This window comes from Perissodus microlepis, chromosome 18, assembly GCF_051167445.1.
Source record: "Perissodus microlepis isolate ML-2025 ecotype Zambia chromosome 18, ASM5116744v1, whole genome shotgun sequence".
Taxonomy (NCBI): Eukaryota; Metazoa; Chordata; class Actinopteri; order Cichliformes; family Cichlidae; genus Perissodus; species Perissodus microlepis.
Genome location: NC_140478.1, coordinates 8,910,465 through 8,929,347, shown reverse-complemented (window position 1 = coordinate 8,929,347; position 18,883 = coordinate 8,910,465). Strand labels below are relative to the sequence as shown.

At 39.6% G+C, this 18,883-nt stretch overlaps 3 protein-coding genes across 3 annotated transcripts; 1 reads left to right on the top strand and 2 right to left on the bottom strand.

The window, feature by feature from the left end:
* Positions 1 to 115: 115 nt before the first annotated feature.
* LOC146367220 (ras-related protein Rab-18-B) lies at positions 116 to 18,867 on the bottom strand. The gene is made up of 7 exons (XM_084911273.1): positions 18,669 to 18,867; positions 5,465 to 5,520; positions 5,299 to 5,360; positions 4,283 to 4,355; positions 4,029 to 4,147; positions 2,209 to 2,275; positions 116 to 1,592 (listed from the first exon to the last, which is right to left on the bottom strand). Exons 1-7 carry the CDS (start codon positions 18,734 to 18,736, stop codon positions 1,420 to 1,422), a joined length of 618 nt encoding a protein of 205 aa, XP_084767399.1. The 5' UTR covers positions 18,737 to 18,867; the 3' UTR covers positions 116 to 1,419.
* LOC146367222 (uncharacterized) lies at positions 7,218 to 9,681 on the top strand. The gene is made up of 5 exons (XM_084911272.1): positions 7,218 to 8,278; positions 8,423 to 8,535; positions 8,743 to 8,900; positions 8,991 to 9,123; positions 9,197 to 9,681. Exons 1-5 carry the CDS (start codon positions 8,140 to 8,142, stop codon positions 9,653 to 9,655), a joined length of 1,002 nt encoding a protein of 333 aa, XP_084767398.1. The 5' UTR covers positions 7,218 to 8,139; the 3' UTR covers positions 9,656 to 9,681.
* On the bottom strand, positions 9,681 to 18,662 carry LOC146367221 (uncharacterized). The gene is made up of 2 exons (XM_084911269.1): positions 12,050 to 18,662; positions 9,681 to 11,424 (listed from the first exon to the last, which is right to left on the bottom strand). The coding sequence occupies exons 1-2, from the start codon at positions 12,226 to 12,228 to the stop codon at positions 10,257 to 10,259; spliced, it is 1,347 nt and encodes a 448-aa protein (XP_084767395.1). The 5' UTR covers positions 12,229 to 18,662; the 3' UTR covers positions 9,681 to 10,256.
* Positions 18,868 to 18,883: the final 16 nt, after the last annotated feature.

Below are 18,883 nucleotides of genomic sequence, written 5' to 3'. Positions count from 1 at the left end.
TCACTTGAAGTTTCCACTGTAAACCTGCTTTTGATTAGGTGGGCTTCTACACAACATGGAAACTAAAAGGCAGATCCCACAGGGCCATTAAACAACAGACACGAGTGACGGCATCTTGAGGTTTGTCATTTATTTCAGTTTGAAACAATTCAAACGTTAATTGACCATAACTCTAGCAAATGCATCTCGATATTAAGGCAGATATCGATTTAACATATTACTTTATATGATTGAAACAGATGCACAGCAAAAGCAATGGAGGAGCGGGGGGAGAGAGAAAGGGTGTAGCAGGGTGAAGAGTTCAACATAATTTTTTATCGAGAAAACAGAAACAAACAGCAAAAACACATCAAGTTTATAATATACTGAAGATGGGAAAGAACACAGCTATGTTAAGTATGAAATACCTTCAATAAACCTGGACAACACTAAATGAATCCTTCAAAATAAATGTGAAAACAAGATTACAGGTCAAAGTTTAGTATTAAAAAACAATCTATGAGCTCAAGTGCATAAAAAGCTACATTTTATTGCAAGAGCTCGTGGTACTGTAAACTTTACACTTGTAGCTCTAGAAGTTACCGTCCAGATCACGCATGCAAAGACAGAGATGGGTTCGGTTACAGGAAATCCTGCAAGACAAAGTTGATCACTTTTCTTGCACATTTTCATGCCAAAAGAAATAAACACAGGAAATCAATTAGTCTGAAGGCATCTAAACAGTCTGAAGCAGAGAATCGACATAATAGACAAACAGACAACACACGAGTGAACAGAAAAGACAAACTGATGTCAGTAACTGGGTGACGGTTGGGGGGTCATTGGAAAATGTTAGATTTTTGAGAATTACCAGTGTTCTCATGTGCACTGAAGTGAAAACCTGCATTAGCCTGGATGTTTCCCACCCTAATCCTCAATCCAAGTGCTATAGTATGTGTTTAATAAAGCTTCCTAATATATGTATGGCAGAAGATTTTGTACTTTGCAGCTACATAGAAGGTGAGATTTGTGAAGAGATGAAGGAGACTTCAATTAATTTATTAGATTAAAATCTGACAGGCTGTCTATTCTAACCACAAAATCAGTCCACGCTGAAAGAACTGTGTAACCTGAAGTCTTAATGTACAGCTGAGCCACCAAGATAAATTCAAACCATACATACTCGGATGACAGACTCATACTCCACGTGGTTAATTTAAAACACCCACCTCAAACACGAGGCTCTTTTTCTGCGTGATTCTTTTAAACAGGAAGTAGTGATATATAAGTGATGGAAAAGGAAGTGTGCAAACAGCAGTGTCTGTTTCGACCGACTGACGTACTCCCGACAAATAAAAAGGCGCTCATCCACTTCCACCTCTCGCTCACTCTCCGTTTCCCGTCACTAGTCAGTCCTCTCACGTCTGTGCTTTTTCGTTTTCAGGGTATGGAACAGTATCCTCCGCACACCCCAGGCCTGGCATGCTCCTGGTCTCCCAGCCGAACTTTCTGACCCTGGTTTTCGCTCTCCCAGAGCCCCGGAGTCTGGAGGATCTTTTCTACCAACTCCTCAAAGGCACACTGGACGCCATCTTTGGTCTTTGCACTGGCCTCTGTGTAAGGGAAGAATTTAAGAGATCAGTAAATAAGTAAATGTGAGCATTTTCCAGCATGCTACCAAAACAAAACATATCAGTCAGCTGACAAACATGACTAATAAAGTCTAAAATGACTTCATAAAAGCAGAAGTCATCCATCAGGATGAAGACATCCTTGCTGCAGATGAAAGCTTCAGATTCTTCTTGCCCTGCCCTTTTCAAAACCCCTTAATTTGGCCGTTCTAAAATGGAAACTCTGCACAAACCTTAACCTAATTTACCAGAGAGGGCCAGATTGGAGAGGAGAATCAGGAACACGTGCAGACATGGATTTGATAAATGAAAGCTGGCTAGATTTTAATCATAATGCAGCTCCTCTGAGTGGCCGCGTCTTTCAACAGCAGAGACTCAGAAATGCGCGAGCAGTATAAACAGCACAGCTCATCTCATCTGAACTACACGCATGACTAACTCAATGATGTCTTGGCTTGTTCCAGCTGTGCACTAACAGTCCTGACTTTTAAGCAGCACTACGGTAAATTCTAATAGCTTTAAGTTACATTTTATGCCTCTCTTACTTTAAACGAGCATGACCGGCCACGCCTGACGTTACTCGAACACAGAAACTCACCGATAAAAAGCATAGAGTGTTTCCGAGCAAACTTGAGCCCCTCGTTTCTGTCCACTTCGCGGTCGTCCTGAATATTAAAAAAAAAAAAAATTGTCATTTGCCCGAATGGTGAGGGAGAATTGTGTACGCATCATAAAAGTACAACACAAGACAAGCAACACTCATTAAAATGCACTATTATAAGGAGCTCGGAAAGAAAAGCGTCTAGACTTCTTTAAGTTTCCTTGAAGACGTTCCATCTCTCATCCGAGAAGCTTCTTCAGTTCTAAGGGGTAATTGGTGGAGAGTCCCAGATTTTAAGCCCTATGGGAGTGTCTCCAAGAGGGTCATGGACCCCCTAGTGCTCCTCTGCCTAATCACACAACCCAAAATGGGTGTGGGTCACAATCAGCCAAGGTTTCAGGTGAACCCACTGTGAAACCTAGCCCCACCCCATCATGTGACTTAGGCTAAGTCCACACTAGCCCGGATAGATTTGAAAACGGCGTCTTCATCTGAAAACACTCCACACTAGCGTTTTTAGTCGTTTTCACAGAGTTGTGCGTCCACATTGAAACGGCCGAAAACACTTACGTTCCAGTACTGCGCATGCATGAAGCGCAAGAAGATTTGGCCTGCCTCACTTCTGTCTGCCGTTTATTTACTTTCCGGCTCTTTGAAACGTGGTGGCAAACTGTTGAGGAAAAGCACCGAGTTTTTTAAATGGACTAACAATGAGGTGGAGTTGTTGCTGCGAGCAACACAAAAGTACAAAGTTGCAAAAGCGAGTGAGAATTAAAGAATTTGAAGAAAAGCTATCTGGAGCATGTACAAACTGATATTACTCTTTAATAGGGCTGTCAAAATTGAGAGCAAACAAAACAACTGCTGTATAATGCCCTCCGCTATCTTGGGTGAAGTGGTCACATGACTGCATCATATAACATATGCGTCATCGTTTTCAAAAGTCTGCGTTTTCGCTGTCCACACTGATCCGCGAAAGCTCTGTTTTGAAATGTATGCGTTTTTGAGAGCGTTTTCAAAACGCTGCGTTTTCCATCAGCGAAAACGTTGTCTCAGTGTGGACGGGAGGCCGAAACGGAGAGAAAACGATGCATTTTCAAACGAAAACGCATTAGTGTGGACGTAGCCTTACTGAGGTCAGAAGGCCAGGATGTGAGGGGGCGTTAAGGAGTCTGGGAAGGGATCTCCAAACTGGATTATAGATGGCAGACAGTTGGTGCCGTAAGCCACCACCCTTTGTTCAAAGATGGTCGTTCACAGTGGACATAGATGGCTTCTTTCACACTTTCAAACAATATGTCTTCTCTGTCCAATATGTGAGCATTGGCATCCTCGAAAGAGTGACATTTGTCCTTTAGATGGAGATGGACAGCTGAGTCTTGTCCCATCGAGGTGGCTCTTCTATGTTGTGCCATGCGTTCATGAAGTGGCTGTTTGGTTTCTCCAATGTAAAGGTTTGAGCATTCCTCGCTGTTCTGTACAGCATATATTACGTTGTTAAGTATGTGTTTGGGAGTTTTGTGTTTGGGATGAACCAGTTTTTGTCTGAGTGTGTGGCTGGGTCTGAAGTACACTGGGATGTCGTGGGAAATCTCCACCATCTGCTCTTAGAACTGAAAAAGGTTTTCAGACGAGAGGTGAAACGTCTTCGAGGAAACTTTAATAAGTCCAGACGCTTTTCTTTCCAAGCTCCTTAGACTATGATGACCTGGATGACTGAGAACCTTCACAGACAAAATGCACTATTAAACAATATAGGATGAACTGGATTCATAAAACCAGAGCGCAAGCTAAAAGGATTTGTAAAAGTGACTCACTTTATCGATTTTGTTCCCAACCAGCATTTTCACTATGTCGTTGCGTGTTGTGTAGGTCTCCAGTTCGTTCAGCCAGTTTTCGAGCTTCGTAAACGTGTCACGCTTTGTGACATCATACACTGAAAAAAGGAAGACGTGACGAGTAAGAAGGAGCTGGAGAAAATCATTACATTACTATAACAGCACTGACAGAAATGCAACTGCCAGTATCGGTCTGTTTTGATCTTGATTTATGTTGCAGTACAGGTAATTACCAAGTATGACTCCCTGTGCGCCGCGGTAATAGCTGGGTGTCAGAGTGCGAAACCGTTCCTGTCCAGCTGTGTCCTACGAAAATAAAAGCGGCAAAAGATTTCTGATACCAAACTTTTAAGGCCAGTGGCACAGCAGCCAATTCCCAGCATCCGACCTCACAGACCATGTGTTTCTGATAAGTTCCACTCGGACAGTCACAATGTGAGCTTGCTGTTGCCTCAGGAACAATTAATCTTTTTTTTTTTCTATCAAAACAACACTATTAATATAAAGTGATGGACCACAATAAAACTGTCTAATACTCTTTAAATCCCCGATCTGCTGCCATACCACCTTTGACCCCGTGTGTGTCTTCTAGTGGTGGAGGTTGACAACAGAGCCTTTAGGTCCCAGTGATTGCAGGACAGGGTCCATATGGATTCTGACAGATGCTCAATCTGATTGGGATGTGAATAGTTTTGAGACCAAGTCTCAGAGCTGGTTCTGATCTTTTTTTTTGTCTTTTTTCCCTTTTGTGGCATGGCCTGATGTGTTGCTGCCATTGGGAGAAAGAGTTGGAGTCATACAGGGAATGGGACAATGGTACCCTAGGTGTTTTGTATTACAGTAACGTCTATGTGAATGCCCGGGACAACGCTTTCCAGGAACACTGCATTATTTTTAACAACAGATGCAATATAAACCTTACTTTTTCCGTCATCTCATAAAAACAGAGGCCATTAGGTTTTTCCAATTTTTATAAACCTCCCACACATGTTCTTATTGAGACCAGATAAAATAATAATATCAATAATAATAACTTTTTAGAAAGAAATTTCAAGCACTTCTCTGTATGGGGCTTAGGTTATGGATTCATTGTGCATAGCATGGTTTTACTGGATACCGGGAATACCACCTACGTCCTTCAATTTTGGCTGTACCGTGTCACCATCTTGTGGAGAAACGTTTTACTTCATCGTGTTCTCCCCCCCAAAACATGAAATGTAGACAACAGGAATAAAAACTTCTGTCTTACCCATATGGCGAGCTTAGCTTTATTTCCATCGATTGCAAGTGTTTTTACTTTGAAGTCCACACCTGATCATTTATAAGAGACAAAAAAGAAAAAAAATCTTTAAGTTATAAGTTTAAAATCAATAGTAGTTTTCATATATGTGTGTGCATGTGTGAGTGTGTAAAACCTATTGTGGCAGACTGCTCTGGATCGAAAGTATCCTCTGTGAACCTCAGGAGCAGACTGTAATAAAGATAAAATGGAAATGAGCAGTTCATCCAGTACAACAGGCTATTGTGAGCTAGCTGTAGCTTTGAACAGGTTTCCCCCGAGCAGGGCCACAGGATCGCAATAACTTTATGGTCTTGATAATGCTGACAGCGCTTGACACCTTTCAGCAAAAAAAAAATATTGGAAAGCTTTAAAACTGCAGGAGTAAAGGTCTTTAGACACAGGGCAAGGTGCAAAAAACAAAAAATTTAAACCTGCAACACAAAATTCCAAATTAAGTACCGGTGCATGTTTTGAAGTAAGACGTACTCATTGCCAAATGCAGCGGTCTGATTGATAAGATTTTTTTTATTTGCAGCAAAAAAAAATAATCCTATCAAATCAAATGGCCAGTGTGAGCATCTGCATTAAGAATATGTGTAGCTCACGAAACATTCAAACAAATTTTACGCGTCCGTGTGTAAAGAAAGGCCCTTAAGATTAGCGTTACTACGGGGTTGTTAGCAGCAAATACTTGAAGCAAACGGTTAGAAAAAGACCAAAAAAACTCAAGTGGTTTCCATGTTAACTGGTGAGATTTGATTATATTTTTCAGTCTCTGTGTTCAAGAATTTGCATTCAGAGTCGCCATTTTCAACAGGTCAACTTATCTGATCAAAGTAATACGAGGTGATTTACAAAGAGGGAGCAGGGAATCAGTCAGGATGGAAATAGCTCAAACATTTTTAAGGAAGTAGGTAAGCTTTTTCAAAGACTAATTTGTTTCAATTAAGTTGTAAATAAGTGCTGTAAATTTCAGGCAGTAATCTGAGATCAAAGTACAATCTGTGCCAACATGAGACCTATATAATATAATATAATATAAAGCAGGGGTTGGCAACCTTTCTGATGACGAGTGCCATCTAAAATTTCCTCAGAAGTCAATGTGCCATATGATTGCATTAGCAATACATTTAATAACACTCTATATTAACAATTACACACTATATAGAACCACTTTATAGAATTATATTTGTTCACAGATGGTGGCAGCTATCAGCGAATAGTTATCAGCTATTTTGAAACAAAAAAAAGACACTTTTTATCCATAACAAGAACAACATAACAGCAAATGAACTGTACAACAGAAAATACAAATGCTATTTATGGTCTCCTCACAACAATGATAAGAAAAATAAACTGAGCCAATATGGCATGTTTGTTAATACAGAGATACACATGTTAATGTGATCTCTCGTCTCCCACTCAGAGACACAGGTCTCCGAGTGTCCAATATTCAGACGGCTACCTGACGACACTATTCGTGTGAGAGAAATTCTGCTCACACATATATGTAGAGCCAAGTACTGTCAATAATGCCTCTGCAATGTTCTGAAGACAGTTAAACTTGTCAGGTAGTGATGTCCAGCAGGTGATAATACAAGCTGCATGAACACGCACAGCTGTGGATTCCAGCTGCTTCGATGTTGCATTAACTGGCATTAACTCAGCCAGTTAATGCGAGACAAATCTAGCTGCTCATTAAAGCTTTCTGGTTTGATCAGAAAAGAAAACATTGGTCCATACGCCTGAAAGTCCCAAAAATGTATTGTGAATTCTGTCTCGAGTCTACGGATGTATCCGTGTAATTCCGTGGTGCTGATGCTGCGCTGAGCGGAAAGCTCCTGAAGCATTTGAAGTGTCGGAATGTGGAAAGCTAACAACGTCCCTCTAGTACGCCGTACGAGTTATTGTAACTGACTGTAAAAAGTCAGCACAACAAAAATAAACTCCACCTAAACTTGGTTTATATCTGACCCAGATAGACTGCAGGTCATAACTTCTCACCTGAAGTTCAGTTCACCTGACACCTGACCGGAGGCCACCTCGGGTCTCTCCTCCTCCTGCCTCCCCTTTCCCTCATCCACCTGCTGGCCTCCACCACTTGCTAATGTTACTGAATCTGTGGAAGCTCCGCCATAGCCACCACCAAACAACTGAGTTATTTTTACACACCGGCCAGCATCTGGCCAGTCCACCACCTTTCATTGCTTATGGGATTGTTCAGTCAGACGTCACGGATGACGTTGCTGGTATTTCCGGGTCTAAGTGCTCCTCAAGAAACAACGATGGCGGAGCCAGTGACTTTGTTCACGATTACCTCCTTCTTTAGCGAAGTACCAATTAGGGTTAAAAAGGGTCTTAATTCCTTCAACTCTAGTAAAGTGGTCAGTGTAACCGTTCTCCCAGGCGGAATTATAAAGGGAAGTGTCCAGGCATCCATGAAAAAGAAGATTTACAATGTTGAGGTGAGCTAGGAGTAAGCTAGCTAGCCGACGATTAAACATGAGATATTCTGTATTCTGATGTATTTCATAAAGCACACACACGTACAGCAATGCTATAACAGTGGAAGTAAACGAAGATGAAAATCTACATAACATGGAGGTTTTGGAGAGTTAGTAATGTTAGCCTAGTACCAGTTATATTAGCCTAGTTAACCTAGTACCAGTACACAGAGCAGCGCTGCAAGTGTTTGTTAGAATGTTTAGGGTAAGCATTAACTTTCTTTCAATGTAGGTGCATGTTGAGGGTCAGTCAGTCAGGTTCAGCTCCTGTGAGTGCCCGATTGGCAATGATAAGTGCCATCATATGGCAGCATTGTTGATTTGGGTGGAGAAGAATGTGTCTCGCATTGACGTGGAATGTGTGTGGAAGAGGGTAAAATCATGCAAAGCAGAAGAAATTACTGCCAAGAGAGTGTCTGTGATTACACCGTCAACAACACAAGGTCAGTTATTTATTTAAAATTTGCTCTTTGAATTAATTATAATTATAATAATTATTTTCTTAACTTTTTAAAAAGCATTGTGTTTTATATGCTAAAATTATTATTTATTCAGATTACTAAAAGCATTTATTTTTTTTTTTTCAGCTGGAATCGAAAGACCTGTCTCCCAGGAGGACAAGGAATGGGCAGTGGCATCCCTATCGAAATTGCAACGTTTTACTGGGATGGGGTGGATTTTGAGTCCTGAATGCTCCCAGGTACTTTGATATTTACTTTAACATGTGGTATAAATTGTACATGTATGTAAACTCTTGTAAACTACATACAGCAGACTGTTTGCTTCCACTGTCCCCACTTTATTTTTTACATGTATTTTATATACTCTGTACCTGACTTTGTCTATTCTGTGGTCAAAATTGCTTGGTTCCATTAAAACCTTTAAAATCCTTTTTCTTTAAATCTAGGCTAAACCAGCCAAGACATTTGATGAAGTGCTGAGGAACCTGGGATTTCCCCAAGCAGAAGACAAGGCTCGTTATCTCTTGGCATCACTGGCTGTGTCTGACGAAGAGAAGAAACAGATCGAGGAAGCAACAGTTGGGCAAACGAAGAATGCATTGTGGTAAGAAAGTGCTTTGAAATTAATTCTGTTAAGTGTTAAGTAAGAAATTTTAGTTAACTGTGTCTCTTAATTTGTGTTTCTTTATAAAAGGTCAGCATATCGCAAGAAGAGAATCACAGCCAGCAACTTCGGTTTGGTCCTGAGTGCAGTCCAGCGGCGCTCATACCCCCCTTCCTTATTTAAGACTCTGCTTGGACAGTACAACCTGACAGAAGGATCTAAAGTAAGTTGTTAGTAAAAAGGGTCTGTGCATCTAAGAATTCCTTTATGACTAAGTTGTATTTTCATCCCCAAAGGCATGTGATTGGGGGATCCTTCATGAGCCAAAGGCCAAGCAGCTGTACACTGACTGTACTGGTGCAGCTATCAAGGAGAGGGGACTGTTTTTATCTAACAGTGGCCTGCTTGGTGGTTCTCCAGATGGGACTGTCTCTAATGAGTGCATCATTGAGGTGAAATGCCCATGGTCAGCCAGAACCAAAACTATATTGGAGGGTGCAGAAAGTAAGGACTTTTTCCTACAGCTGGATGAGGCAAGTGGTTCCCTGGTATTAAAAAAGAATCACAACTACTGGCATCAGATCCAGGGCAACCTCTATCTCACAGGGGCGAAAAGCTGTCACTTTATTGTTTGGACTCCATGTGACTTTTTCATCTTGCATGTGGATAGAGAACAAACTTGGGCTGTTAACATTGAAGCGTTGGAAACATTCTACCGGGAAGTTTTTTTGCCCCATATTTTATCGCAGCTTTGAATTCATATCAGCATGAGTAATTTATCAGTCCAAATGTTTATAGTTAATTTTAAAACTATTTGTAAATATTTGGAAATTGTACATTTTTTGTCATTGTAACTTTGTAAATATATTCAGATAAATTCTTAAATTATATTAATTTTTGATTTGAAAAAATAAAATGTTTTGGACAAACTGTTCCTGAAAATAAAGAGTAACACATGTATCTGGTATTCTTCATTTTAATTGAAAATGCATAGCAAGAAAACTAGGCAGTAATCAGGAAGCTGGAATGGAATGAAAAATGTAACAAGCCATTGATAAAAACAGAGTAAAACATTATACGAATCACAAATGAGACCATTCTCAATTTGAAACTATGCAACTAAGTTGTTTTTATGTTGTAACATCCTGAGTATACACACAAAACAATCCAGAACACTTAGGAGTTATAAATAATAAAAGTAAACTTATTCAACAGTTGTGTTTTCTGGTCCACAAGTAGTTAGAAAATGACACAATGTACTTTTACCTCTGAACTCTCACAGGTATAATTTATTCAATTTCACGGAGAATAGGTGTTTGTAAATTTGTAAGACACACACATGCTTTCAAGATCTTATTAATATTTTTTTAACTGATATGGGATGTGATGCAAAATTGAGAAAAGTTTCAGTCTTTGAATGGAACGCTCTACATGTATTCTTGCACAGGAAATCTTCCTGTTGTTGTTCACTTCCTCCTGTGTGAATTGTCCGTTGGTGAGGAAGGACGGAATGTTCAGTGAGACCCCTTCTGGTAGGATGTCCCGAATTGTGAAGCCCTTATCTGCAATGACCATGTCACCTGGTTGTAGATGTTGCAGTACTCCACAGTCAGCTGTTATGGCCTTATCTGAGGCACTTCCACCGTACACGTTGCTTACAAAGGTTATTACACCATTAGGAGCCACACCAATTAAAGCCTTTAGTGTGGTCCGTCCTTTGTACTGGCTGTACAAATGACTTTGTGTGTCAAGTCTCTCTGTGTTACAAACAGAAACTTCCGTGCAGTCAAGAACAATCCTGCAGTTAGGAAATGGTTGGAAGCAATCTGGCAGCGATGTTTGATTCTTGGCTCTCGAGGGAATGTTGTTTTCCAGCATGCCAACATACAAAATGTCATACAGTGCACTAACAATTGTAAAAATATTAGTTACTGTGCCTCTGCTGCAGTTAAACCTTGTTGAAAGGTCTGCATGACCAAAATTAAGTTTGAGCTTCATCAGGGTTAGAAATAACTGGTCAATTAGGGGCATCATTTGGACAGTCCAATCAGAATGATATTTAAGATCAAATCTGGAAAGAAGCGCTTCTAAAAACAGGACAGAAGCAGCATTGGGCAATCCAGTATAGTACTGGACCCTTTCAGGATTGTCAGATATTTGACTGAATGAGAAAGTCTGCTTCTGCTTCTCTACTTGTTTTTTAAGTTTTTCATTCTCTATTCTTAGCATGTCATTCTGAATCTCTAGCACCAGAAGACTTTGGGAAGAACTTGTGGAACTTGCAGTAGCTGTCTGTGTATCTGCATTGTTGGAATGATGTAGCTCATCTGATCTTTCACTCTGATTTTCACCAATAGCTGGGACCTGCTCTTTTTTCTTCTTTTTTCTAACAGGGTTGTGGTCATCTGGGAACTGAAAAGACTTCCCGTCGTTCCATGCAAATCTTGTTGGCCCCGCAGCTTTTCCTTGAGGGAAGTGCCAACTGCAGACTCTTGAGTTGCAGTTTGGGGTGAAGTTTTCACGTCTGTGGAAGTGTTTAAAAAGGCAGAGAGAAATTTCAGATCATACGCTAGCCCTCCATTAGTTATGATTAATAGAAAAAAAAATAGAGATAAATAATAGAGAGAAGCTTCTTTCATCCAGATGAGAGAAGCTTCAAGAAACTTAAAGAAGTCCAGATGCTTTTCTTACACATCGTTGTACTAATTTTCTTTTAAGCTTACCAGAAAGATAAGTACTGGCAACCTTTGCTAGCTATTTGTTGGTTAGGTCTTTATTTTGGTAATTAACTGGCACATAGGCTGGGGATTGTAATGTATTTTCTTACATAGACATCACTTTTTGGACGTAATTTTTATTCCTCTGAGCGTCGAAAGCTAACTAAGGTTCATATATATAGCGAAGTGACCCTTAGCTCTCAATCTTTGCTTGGAGAAATAAAAATGACTTCAAAAATGCAACAACGTCTTTGTATTAAAAAAACACAATAAAATCCATTGTCTATATAAGTACAATTACTCGTAAAAGCCAGTTTGTCTTTTAGTAGCAGGTTTTAATTGTTCATCACTAGCTATATTAGCTAACTAAAGTAAGAGCCCACTAGCTCTTATCTTACAAATTTATTCATTCACTTACGAGTTGTAACATACCTTATCAACTTCAGCCACTTCCTCTTCTCTCTCTTTTCACAAGGAAACCAGTAAAATGACAGATTAGACTGTTGTTTTGAGCCAGATTGGTTAAAACAACCAGGAACACAGCATTGTGTCATATTGAACACAGGAGCGTTTAGACCCGGAAGTAGGATTCGTCGGATTCGTCGCGTCATCACTGAACAACCGGATACCGTTACAAATAAATAAATAAATAAAAATCATCGGCCCAAAAAACAAAAAATCACCATCGGCCCACCGAGCAAATGCCCGGTATGCCCGATGGCCAGTCCAGCTATGGTCGTGCCATCAGTTAACCCTTCGTGTGCCTAGGGTTGCCGACCCTTGATCTAAAGGTAACATTACAAAAACAAAAATAAAAACGTGGATTTTAACAGTAACTTAACTGACTTAAAATTGTTAGAAAATGATTTAAAGGACAAGTGGGCACATGCTAAAAGATTATAAAGGCACCAGAATTTTAACTTCTTTCCCCCCCCCAAACATGAGTACTTTGTACTTCATGATCTAATTGACAGACAAGCCTCTCACTCTGCCAGGGGTGCAGTGGTAGGTTAAAGCCACCTGCAGTTTCTCGTTGTGTTTTGAAGAGAAGCTTCTGTGCAACTGTAATGGTATTTTAGTGGCCTACGCATGTTTACCTGACAGACATAACACCTTTTGTGTCCAGAGTATCATCAGCCCTGCGTCATTCACAGCCTGTTCAAACAACTGTTTACTAATAAAACTTGTGCACTTCCCTCATCTCTCCTGTTAGTCTGCAGCTCTGTTTTGTTCACACTGTCAGCTGATTAACACCTGCTGCTTATTGAGCCCATGTTAACTAGCAATCATTGCATTTTAGCACTGGCTAAAGATATGTTTAGATATGCACGCCAAGATATGTATGAGAGCAAGGGCTGCATGTCAGCCTCTGAACCTTAAAAAAAAAAAACAGTGCTTAGCAAATATGCAATAAAACGACTTTTCTTAGGGTGGAAACAATAAACTTGTTATAAATAAACTTATACCACAGTACAATCAGGGCCATATTCTACAAATATGGTGTCATCCTGTTATCTAGATTGACTTACCCAAACATAGGTGATAGCTTTCTGTGACCATGGTGATCCCTGACTATCAACTCACTAAGTTCACATGAAAGGCATGGTACTGACCTATCGCAAAGGGGCATTTCACGGATCATACGACTCTTCTTCCACAGAAAATTATCTCAAAGCGTCAGCTACTCCAGTAATGTTATCAAATGGTGATAAAAACCTCTAAAGATCATAAAAATATACTAGTAAAATGCAGCACTGTTGCAAAAAGAAGATGAATGTCCCATAAAATTATTTAGTGTTATCATCATCATCATTTTTTTATATAGCACTTTAAAAACACACCTGGTAGACCAAAGTGCTGTACAATACAAATACAGATATAGTAATAAAATAACAGAAACCAGACATAGCAATAAAATTAATAAAAATGTCAGTTACCCACAGAGTTAAAAGCCAGGGAATAAAAATAGGTTTTTAATAAGGACTTAAAAACTGGCACTGATGTAGCCTGTCTAATATGGAGAGGAAGGTTATTCCAAAGCATCGGCGCTACAACAGAGAACGCTCAGTCTCCTCTAAGTTTCAGCCGTGACTTTGGGACCGAAAGCAACAACTGCTCAGCTGACCGAAGGTTTCAACAAGTCAGACAAATAAACAGGTGCCAGACCATTTAGAGATTTAAAAACCAATAAAAGGATTTTAAAACAGATCCTAAATTCAATTGGAAGCCAGTGTAGAGAGGCCGATTTTGGCCTCTCTACATTGGCTTCCATTGGCTTTACTCTTGTTTGAGAGTAAAGCTTAAATATAAAAACAGAATTCAAAATTAGTACAAATTTGATATGAGGTCAGCGAGTACCGAGTCGGTGTCTTGCTATTGTTTATAAAACAATAAAGCTGTTGTAAAATTGTTTGCTGCTAACAGGAGAAAAAACATTAAGGAATAAAGTCGCATTTAAAAATCTATATTATTTAATATTTATTTATTATTTACTCCTACTGTTCAGGCAGAGAGGTTGGTGGGTCCTTTGGGAATGGTGACGCTATTTTCTGGAGAATTGATTATTCAGCAACTGGTTAAAAAGCCTGACCCAAGACACCCAAGTCATCTCTGGTAGAAAACATTTTTTTTGTTTTAATATGTGACCATATTGTGCAGCTCCTGAAGAGCTACAAAGGCAAACACTGCCCAGCCCTAGTTTTGTGCTTACATTTTCTACTGCTTATCAGTGATAGCGGTTTGTTGGCGAAAGATGGCCTTCCATTTACTTTACAACCATCAATAAAACGTTCAGAACTTCTTTGGAATCTATGGGTGGAATCTTAGGGTGGAAACAATAAACTTGTTATAAATAAACTTATACCACAGTACAATCAGGGCCATATTCTACAAATATGGTGTCATCCTGTTATCTAGATTGACTTACCCAAACATAGGTGATAGCTTTCTGTGACCATGGTGATCCCTGACTATCAACTCACTAAGTTCACATGAAAGGCATGGTACTGACCTATCGCAAAGGGGCATTTCACGGATCATACGACTCTTCTTCCACAGAAAATTATCTCAAAGCGTCAGCTACTCCAGTAATGTTATCAAATGGTGATAAAAACCTCTAAAGATCATAAAAATATACTAGTACTTCTTTGGAATCTATGTCGTCAGAGATTTCATTGCTGCCCACCCCTACTGCTAGCTGCAAGCTAATGACACAGTGGATGCACTTTCCAAGAAGTTTAATTGTTTTGTTTGAGTTTTTTTTTTATCAAATCATGGATCTATACATGATGTGCTGTTGAACTTATTTGGATACATCTGAATACATTAAATACTCTGACATGTTTTTAGAAGCAAATTCATAATCATAAGATTATAATTCTGGGCAATTTAGAGTTTATACTGACCAGTAGGTGCTGGCTAAACTGGGGCTATGTGCAGTGCTGTGGTGCTGTTTACAGTAATGGGTGCTGGACTGGTGCAGGGCAGACTGTGCTAGGTTAGCTCCCGAGTAAAAGCACAGATATCATCAGAGAGAAACACGTAATTGAACTGTGAGTTCATGAGAGTGTTGAAAGTATGGCCTCCTGGTGAAAATCTTTTAAAACCTTACTTGTGTGCATAGTCAGGTGATTTTAAAAAAATTCTGATTTAACTTAATATTATGTACATGATGTGCTGTTGAACTTATTTGGAGACTTTGGGAAGAACTTGTGGAACTTGCAGTAGCTGTCTGTGTATCTGCATTGTTGGAATGATGTAGCTCATCTGATCTTTCACTCTGATTTTCACCAATAGCTGGGACCTGCTCTTTTTTCTTCTTTTTTCTAACAGGGTTGTGGTCATCTGGGAACTGAAAAGACTTCCCGTCGTTCCATGCAAATCTTGTTGGCCCCGCAGCTTTTCCTTGAGGGAAGTGCCAACTGCAGACTCTTGAGTTGCAGTTTGGGGTGAAGTTTTCACGTCTGTGGAAGTGTTTAAAAAGGCAGAGAGAAATTTCAGATCATACGCTAGCCCTCCATTAGTTATGATTAATAGAAAAAAAAATAGAGATAAATAATAGAGAGAAGCTTCTTTCATCCAGATGAGAGAAGCTTCAAGAAACTTAAAGAAGTCCAGATGCTTTTCTTACACATCGTTGTACTAATTTTCTTTTAAGCTTACCAGAAAGATAAGTACTGGCAACCTTTGCTAGCTATTTGTTGGTTAGGTCTTTATTTTGGTAATTAACTGGCACATAGGCTGGGGATTGTAATGTATTTTCTTACATAGACATCGCTTTTTGGACGTAATTTTTATTCCTCTGAGCGTCGAAAGCTAACTAAGGTTCATATATATAGCGAAGTGACCCTTAGCTCTCAATCTTTGCTTGGAGAAATAAAAATGACTTCAAAAATGCAACAACGTCTTTGTATTAAAAAAACACAATAAAATCCATTGTCTATATAAGTACAATTACTCGTAAAAGCCAGTTTGTCTTTTAGTAGCGGGTTTTAATTGTTCATCACTAGCTATATTAGCTAACTAAAGTAAGAGCCCACTAGCTCTTATCTTACAAATTTATTCATTCACTTACGAGTTGTAACATACCTTATCAACTTCAGCCACTTCCTCTTCTCTCTCTTTTCACAAGGAAACCAGTAAAATGACAGATTAGACTGTTGTTTTGAGCCAGATTGGTTAAAACAACCAGGAACACAGCATTGTGTCATATTGAACACAGGAGCGTTTAGACCCGGAAGTAGGATTCGTCGGATTCGTCGCGTCATCACTGAACAACCGGATACCGTTACAAATAAATAAATAAATAAAAATCATCGGCCCAAAAAACAAAAAATCACCATCGGCCCACCGAGCAAATGCCCGGTATGCCCGATGGCCAGTCCAGCTATGGTCGTGCCATCAGTTAACCCTTCGTGTGCCTAGGGTTGCCGACCCTTGATCTAAAGGTAACATTACAAAAACAAAAATAAAAACGTGGATTTTAACAGTAACTTAACTGACTTAAAATTGTTAGAAAATGATTTAAAGGACAAGTGGGCACATGCCAAAAGATTATAAAGGCACCAGAATTTTAACTTCTTTCCCCCCCCCAAACATGAGTACTTTGTACTTCATGATCTAATTGACAGACAAGCCTCTCACTCTGCCAGGGGTGCAGTGGTAGGTTAAAGCCACCTGCAGTTTCTCGTTGTGTTTTGAAGAGAAGCTTCTGTGCAACTGTAATGGTATTTTAGTGGCCTACGCATGTTTACCTGACAGACATAACACCTTTTGTGTCCAGAGTATCATCAGCCCTGCGTCATTCACAGCCTGTTCAAACAACTGTTTACTAATAAAACTTGTGCACTTCCCTCATCTCTCCTGTTAGTCTGCAGCTCTGTTTTGTTCACACTGTCAGCTGATTAACACCTGCTGCTTATTGAGCCCATGTTAACTAGCAATCATTGCATTTTAGCACTGGCTAAAGATATGTTTAGATATGCACGCCAAGATATGTATGAGAGCAAGGGCTGCATGTCAGCCTCTGAACCTTAAAAAAAAAAAACAGTGCTTAGCAAATATGCAATAAAACGACTTTTCTTAGGGTGGAAACAATAAACTTGTTATAAATAAACTTATACCACAGTACAATCAGGGCCATATTCTACAAATATGGTGTCATCCTGTTATCTAGATTGACTTACCCAAACATAGGTGATAGCTTTCTGTGACCATGGTGATCCCTGACTATCAACTCACTAAGTTCACATGAAAGGCATGGTACTGACCTATCGCAAAGGGGCATTTCACGGATCATACGACTCTTCTTCCACAGAAAATTATCTCAAAGCGTCAGCTACTCCAGTAATGTTATCAAATGGTGATAAAAACCTCTAAAGATCATAAAAATATACTAGTACTTCTTTGGAATCTATGTCGTCAGAGATTTCATTGTTGCCCACCCCTACTGCTAGCTGCAAGCTAATGACACAGTGGATGCACTTTCCAAGAAGTTTAATTGTTTTGTTTGAGTTTTTTTTTAATCAAATCATGGATCTATACATGATGTGCTGTTGAACTTATTTGGATACATCTGAATACATTAAATACTCTGACATGTTTTTAGAAGCAAATTCATAATCATAAGATTATAATTCTGGGCAATTTAGAGTTTATACTGACCAGTAGGTGCTGGCTAAACTGGGGCTATGTGCAGTGCTGTGGTGCTGTTTACAGTAATGGGTGCTGGACTGGTGCAGGGCAGACTGTGCTAGGTTAGCTCCCGAGTAAAAGCACAGATATCATCAGAGAGAAACACGTAATTGAACTGTGAGTTCATGAGAGTGTTGAAAGTATGGCCTCCTGGTGAAAATCTTTTAAAACCTTACTTGTGTGCATAGTCAGGTGATTTTAAAAAAATTCTGATTTAACTTAATATTATGTACATGAATTGGGGTTTTTTAATTGAAATTAATTGAAATAACACTCAAAAAATTGAGTGCTCATTTGCATTTCAATGCAGCTGCTGTATAATAGGGTTTGGTTCTCAAGGGAGGTATCACTTTGGATTTGAGCTGATCAACACTTGCAAATTCCGCATTTATACTGGCTAGAGGCTGGAAGCAGACAAGGCTCCTGTAACGTGGGCCTTTATATTGTAGAATACAGTTGGTTAAATTCACAAAGGGAAAAAAACTAAACAAAAAAATCCAAACCTGCAATAGGACAGGTCAGCTGATTCCAGGCTGTACACAAAGAAAGCCTTCTGAAGCTCAGAGTAGACATTATTATGTAAGATATTTGTAGTTTTCCCCTAACCTGCCAAATCTCACTGCAACCCCCGAGCATATGTCTTTTTTAAACTTCAAATCTACTTCTAAAATGTTCAGAAATGTGTCTAATCTGTTACCAGGAACATCTGAAGTTTGTGAAGACAGGCTGAAATGTTGGCATCAACAGACACCATGAAAACCAGTTAAGCTGGAACAGTGGGCAGCGAGAAAGAAACTTACACAACAATGTCAACATTCACAACAGGCTAGCTGCTAAGCTCGCTAAAAGACAGACAAACCTGGACTTTCCGACGCCACTTTCACCAATTATCAACAGCTTCAGAGTCGTCAACACATCGTCGTCCATATTTGTCTTGGAGTTAGTTTACCTTTGACTCTGAATTAACTAAAAACGCTTTTACAGATATTTTTAATGTGTTTCAGGACAGCAGGCGGCTATCAGTTCCGATGATAGCCTACTGCTCACGCAACTTCCGGCCAAAGTGCGACGCGC